Source organism: Acanthopagrus latus, chromosome 22, assembly GCF_904848185.1.
Source record: "Acanthopagrus latus isolate v.2019 chromosome 22, fAcaLat1.1, whole genome shotgun sequence".
Lineage (NCBI taxonomy): Eukaryota > Metazoa > Chordata > Actinopteri > Spariformes > Sparidae > Acanthopagrus > Acanthopagrus latus.
The window spans coordinates 17,226,163-17,232,562 of record NC_051060.1 but is presented as its reverse complement, the minus strand read 5'-3'; the positions used below and the strand labels follow the sequence as shown (position 1 = coordinate 17,232,562).

Here is a 6,400-nt window from a genome sequence, read left to right as displayed (position 1 = left end):
GCAGCGTTTTTGTGTGTGTGTGTGTGTGTGTGTGTGAAGGCGCACAGCAACACGCTGCGCCCTCTCTGTCCTCGCTGGGCTCGGTTTTTTTTTTTTTTTTTTTTTTTTTCACAGCTTCTCTTGAGTGTTTCACTTGCACACATGGGCTGCAGGCATGACTCGCTTCAAGTGTAGGCTTTTGTGAATTGCGAAAAAAAAAGAAGAAGAAGAAGAAAATCTCTCATCCAAGCAGTGGGAATCCTTTGTTTTGTCTTTTTGCAAGTGGCCAGAAACTGTGAATGATTAGAGAGCTGTCAGGAACACACAGTGTGGTAAACACAGTACGTGCTGTGCTGTTTTCTGTGCATGTGGGACTCCTCGGCATCCTGAGTGCTGACTGGTTTTCACGTGCTGCTGGGTCCCTCGAGCAAAAAGCCACACTGTTGCTCCTCTTCTTACTCACTAAACTGTTTTTTTTTAAATGCCCTTTAAAAGCTGGGAGCATCACTTCACAGCCATCTCCAGCAGTGTCAGTTGTTTTGGGGTTTTTTTTTGTTTTTTTTTTGCTCCTCAGTGGTGCCGTTAACGGACGTCGAGATAGTTAATTTCTTATCTCTTTGATGTACAACTGACTTAGCACTTTTTAGGGTGAGATGTGATTAGTTATTATGATACCAAGAAAATCGAGCGTTCAGGACACGAAACAGGGTGTGAGTTGTACCTAACCGATGACTCAGCCCCTCCCCGACTCTGCCCTTCACATAAGGGTGTCATTTTTGAACCCATCTTCTGCCAAACTGCCAACAAGAACGGATAACAACACTTCCAGCTTCACACGAAAAGCCCACCACCACCAGCAGCAGCAGCAGTGGCAAGGAGCTGATGACATAAAAACCACCACAGTGTGTTCTCGATCACTGCATTCAGGAAGCTTTCCGGCTCGGTGTTTCTACGTCACGCTAACAGTCAACAATCTGTGTGTTTTTCTCTCAGAGCTCCTCAGACGATGCGAAGAAGGTGATGCGGCGGGAGAAGAACCGGATCGCCGCTCAGAAGAGCAGGATGAGGCAAACCCAGAAGGCCGACAGCCTACACTTGGTGAGGAGACTCGCGCTCGATCGCCACACGACGGCACACTATAACACTGACCTCTGACCTTTTGCAGAGACACAAGCCAAAACACACGCGCACAAAGAGCTGCACATTTTCAGGGGGATAATCAGAGATGGATTACTCGGAGCCTTATAAATAGCTTTGAATGTCCTGTGGTGCTGTTTACAAATCAGATCATGCACAATAGGCACGAGCTTAGCACATAATTAATCTGGGTGTGTTGCAAAGTCCTGTAAAAAAAAAAAAAAAAAAAAGTAAAGGGGTGAATTTACAACTCATTACTCAATATTTGGATCAGCTTCCAAACTAACCGCATGACATATACGAGAAAGAGCCTCCAGTCACTGCCTGTTCTGCTCTCTAAGTGTCCTTTTTTCCAAGCCAAGCGGGACCGCCTTTGTACTATATTTACAAAAAAATGCTACCTGACCATGTGGCGCATGTGTCATGGCTTCTGTTGGGCTGCACATTTGGACGCTGCTCTGTGTGTTTGCAGAAGCTTAAGGAATAAATTAACACGTGTGGGCAATCGCTCCCTTGTGCAGCAAGAATCCAGCGCCCGGGGACTGCGGCGCTGAAAACGGCACAGGCCCGGCTGCTTTCGCGCGTCGCACTGATTGTTTTGTCTCATGCGGCTCATTTTCATGTGAGAGTTGCTCGTCACTTGGGCTTTTTTTTTTCAATGATTCGGCTCTGCACGTTGATGATACTGATCAGCGAAAAAATGTCAGAAGTAAGCCTCTGCCTGGATTGGTCACCCAAACTTGTGTGTGCAGCATACTGTGTGTATTGCGTACTGACCACACATCCCCTTAGTGTGACGTCCTCGCTCAGGCCAAGGCGATTACAAAATGTAAGATTTCATCATGTTTTCAGAGCAGCTGCTTCTTTGAACTTTATCAGATGTACTGAGCAAGGTTTTGACCTTCTGAAAAAAAAGGGCCACACCGTAGAGTAGGCAGTAGTAGATCCAGCGATTTGACTTGACGAGAATCCTCCCCGTGTATTTTGCCATATTTTATCAATCGTCTTTAAATACTGTCGCAGACACAGAGAACACTGGGGGGACCGCAGAGTTTAGTCTGTGGTTTTGCTTTCATCGCCTCACTAGATAAACAGGAAGACGAATTTTCCCTCTCTATGACACAGCGGCGTGTTTCCTGTTTCTTCAGTAGTATTTTTTTTTCTTTCTTCCGTGTAAATGAGCTCGAAATCGTGTGTCGTGGGCAGCAGGGGAGAAAAAAGGCAGTCACTTCTTGTAAAGCGCTGATAGCAAGTGGGCTGTATTTGGCTAAGTGACGCAAATGCAGGGGTTTGCCCAGAGGTTCTGTGACAGTAAGGCCCCACAGCTCAGTGTTGTGATCTCTCGGCCACGGCGCAATGACCTTTATGTTAGAGTGGAAGAATTTCTCCCCTACTATTCCCACACCAAAGAGAGAGAGAGAAAAAAAACGTACGATTTGCTCTACTTTTATCACCTCAGACTGACGATCTGTGCAAAAGACACACGGGCCTATTTTGGAAAATGTACCCAACATGTTAGAAGGGCAACTTTGCAGGTTATAGGTGAAGCCGGTAGGGTTGTTATTGTAAAAACTAAAAATACTTCATACCTAAAACTAGAGTAGCAATAATGCACGCTAAGCTAATTTGTGTTTTTGCTTACTCCCAAGTGACATTTGGTACTTATTTCAGTATAAAAGGAAAAACAAGTTGAATAGACTTAAAAGTTACATGTAAAAGCTCCACTATAGTGAAAATAATCTAGTTTTATTGCTTTAGTAAATGCATTGTTCTCCGGTAAACTACAATCAATGATCTTACCTGCACTACCATCTGATATTAAGCATACAAAAAGTATATGCATAAAAGTGAGTTTAATCAGTTACTCTAAATTGTCCGTAGGTGTGAAAGTCAGCCTTGTGATGAACAGGCTGACCTATCCCTGAAAAGGATAAGTGGTTTCAGATAATGAATGGATGGATGGATGGATGGATTGATGGATGAACAAAAGCATGTTTTAGCAAGTGTTAAAAGTACATTTTAGCCCACATTAATGCTGACGATCTTCCAAACAATACTTCATCTTTATTTTTCTTAGAAGCACAGTTTTCCCACCAACACTGTTCTTCGTCTTCAGACAGTCGATCATTATCATGTGTAGACTACATCTCGTTTCTGTTGAATGATAATTCAGCCGAAAGCACACGTGACCTGGGGCATCTGCATACCTATCTCAGAAAAATATCTATATGTTCACACCCACAGACCTGAGTGGAAACTAATGACAAGACCATGCCAGCAGCTCTGTGAGGCCGCACACAAGTGCTGCTTTCAGCCCAAAAACCAATGCCAGCATGCGAACATGCTAATATGCTAATATACTCTTTGCTCATTAGCACTAAATAAATAGTACAGCTGAAACTGGGAATGTCATTAGTTCCATGCTAGAGTGGCAATGCTAACATGCTACTGCTTATCACATATAGGATAATTAAGTTCAACTTTGTATTTTACTGTAAGTATGCTAATTGAGCTAATTAGCACTAAACACAGAGTACAGCTGAAGCTAATGGGAATGTCATTAGTTCCATGCTAGACAGGCTATGCTAGTATGCTACTAGGTTCTATTATTATCTATTATTAGGTTCTCAGTTTTTATTTTATTGTGTCAGTATGCTAATATCTGCGAATTAGCACTAAACACAAAGTACAGCTGAAGCTAATGGGAATGTCATTAGTTAGTGTTTCAGGTTCATGGCACACTAATCAGTAGTTGTGGAGACATTTCACTCAAAACCACAAATGTCAGCCTCATAAGGGTGCTCCATGATAAGTCAGAGGATCATATGTAGGTGTTAACCTCTGAGTAACATTATGGTGTCTACAAAATGTCATTGCCATACAGCTAATAGTTGCAAAGACAACCCTGTTGCCATTATGTATGTTGACCCTGTTCATGAAGACAGAGATGTTGAAATGTTTTCTTAATGATTTATTTTGATGTTGGTGGTTTAAAGGACAGCAAAGATCACAAATACATATTTCCACTTGCCTGTAGTGCTCTTTACCCATCAAGATAGTCCACAGTCCTTGTTGTGAGCAGTTTTACATAGGACCTATTTTCTTTTGGTATAACCGAGCAGAAGGAAGCTAACAGCTAACATCACAGCCCAGCTAAGGAGGACACCATCGATCCATCCCCACCTCTTGTCTGTGCAGTGATACGGTGTTAAACAAAAGAGTTCCTACATGCAACTCCTCACAACAATGTCTGTGGGTTATCTTGAGTAACCAGGTCATTATTTTGTTTTAAAAAAGATGCTGCTGTTGAGTTTTCAAATGTACTTTTTTAGCACCGCAAGCCGAGTGCAATGTAGTTCTATCATGTTCAAGAGAGGGCAGACAACTCTACAGCTGATATCTCCAAAACTATGCAACCCACACCAAAACAACCTAGATGGATGAATAGAATGACAGGTAAAAGGAAAGATGTTTTTTTAATTTTTTTTATTTTGTCGTGATCTGCCCCTTGAAAATGACCCGGTTAAAGTGTTCTCAAACGTCGGCCTCTCACTTAGCAGCAGTCTCGCCACAACCAACACCTGCTCCTGCGTCCAGTGAGAAAGTCAGCTCACACATATGTAATATGATGCATGTTATAAAAATGATGATATGATTCCTATGAAATGTACCAAATCTGATGTATCTGTGGTTTCCAGAAATATGTCATCCTGGCAACAGGGCCAACAGAAGGTGGACCTATAGACAGACTTTGCCACCTATGACGTAAAAAAAGTCAAACGTTATCTTTCTTTGGAAAATCATCAAAAGAAACAACATCATTTCAGTTTGTGGTTCAAGTGCTAAAACGTAAAAAAACAAAACAAAAAAAAAAACAAAATAAAAAAATTACCGGTATGGAAACAGGATATAATGCTGCAGATCTGGCTTCCCGATAACAGTCGATGAAACTCACTTTTATGTCACCCAGCCTGAACCTAAAACCACTTTTATCACTAATGAAAGCATTTCCGCTCACACATCCTGTCCGCCCGTGTGTTTCCCCCGCAGGAGAGCGAGAACCTGGAGAAGGAGAACGCCGCCCTGAGGAAGGAGGTGAAGCAGCTGACCGAGGAGGCCAAGTACCTGTCGTCCGTGCTGAGCAGCCACGAGCCCATGTGCACCGGCCTCACCCCTCAGACCCCAGACCTCCTCTACCCTCCTCACCACAGCAGCTACCACCACCAGCACATCACCGTACCACACTACCAGCACTGACCTGCGAAAACGACTACTGAAAAAAAAAAAAAAAAAAGGAAGACGTGAGGCGAAAAAAACGGACGACTGACCTCAACGGAGAGAAGAAGAAGAAAAAAAAAGACTGACTGGAGATTGTGTGTCTTTTTAAATGACATGACAGGCCGACATGTCCGCTAAAGCAATGACAGCACGGAGCCCAAACTGTACCTCGGCAGTGTTCACAACTATTTATTTCTCGCTCTGCTCATCTCTGTTGCTCTTACCTGATCATGAATATCAGTGATATCTGTGTGTGAACTTAAAAACAAGAAAAAAACAAAAAACAAAACAAAAAACGGCTCTACCAGTCTATGTTTACATCGGGACACAAAGAAAAGAAAAAAGAAAAAAACAACCGTCTGTATGTTCATGTGACTCAGACCATGCAGTATTTTTTGTTGTAAATTTGCTCTTTTTTTGTTTTGTTTTTAAAGTGTCAGGGATGAAGGGAAAAAGCCCGTCGTGTTATTTTTTTTTAATTTTGAGATGTTTATATAAATGTGATTTCAGTGTGTTCGTGTAGTTCGATAATGCTCAGGAGCTTTTTATTTTATTTTTTATTTTATTTTATTTTTGACAGATTTGATTGTGGACAAACTAGAATGTAAAGTCAAGATCCTTAAAAACAAACAACAAGACAACAACGGAAGAAAAAGAAAAAAATGGCTTCGATTGTACCAAAAAAAGAAAAATGTTTGGCAGTGAGGAGTGGGCATTCAGAGGGGTCTTGACTTGTGTGCTGGTGATGATGATGATGATGATGATGATGATGATGATGCTGGTTTTGTGAGGAGACCCAGCAAAGATATTTATTAAATGTGATGCCTTTTTAGGTGGTTGTTTCTGATCTCAAGAGGATTTTTCTTTACTCTGTGTGTGTGTGTGTGTGTGTGTGTGTGTGTGTGTGTGTGTGTGTGTGTGTGTGAAGCCTGTTTTGTGTCTTTAATGGGGTGGGGTTGGAGGGTGGAGGGTGGAGGGAGGGGGGGTGACTCTAGATGGCGCTGTT

At 42.3% G+C, this 6,400-nt stretch overlaps 1 protein-coding gene and 1 long non-coding RNA gene across 4 annotated transcripts in view; one reads left to right on the top strand and one right to left on the bottom strand.

Moving 5' to 3' along the window:
- The window catches only part of batf (basic leucine zipper transcription factor, ATF-like), a 6,667-nt gene extending 426 nt beyond the window's left edge, over positions 1–6,241 (top strand). The window contains exons 1-3 of one of the 2 annotated variants that reach the window (XM_037086004.1): positions 93–881; positions 973–1,077; positions 5,167–6,241. In XM_037086004.1, coding sequence (XP_036941899.1) covers positions 708–881; positions 973–1,077; positions 5,167–5,373 — 486 coding nt within the window. In that variant the 5' untranslated portion in view covers positions 93–707 and the 3' untranslated portion in view covers positions 5,374–6,241. Of the gene's footprint in view, positions 1–92; positions 882–972; positions 1,078–5,166 lie in introns of those variants that run through there. The other variant, XM_037086005.1, reaches the window with a different exon arrangement.
- The window catches only part of LOC119012315, a 9,258-nt gene continuing 4,174 nt past the window's right edge, over positions 1,317–6,400 (bottom strand). For both annotated transcript variants that reach the window (XR_005072441.1, XR_005072440.1), the window contains exon 3: positions 1,317–4,874. This is a non-coding gene — a long non-coding RNA (uncharacterized LOC119012315). The remainder of the gene's footprint in view (positions 4,875–6,400) is intronic.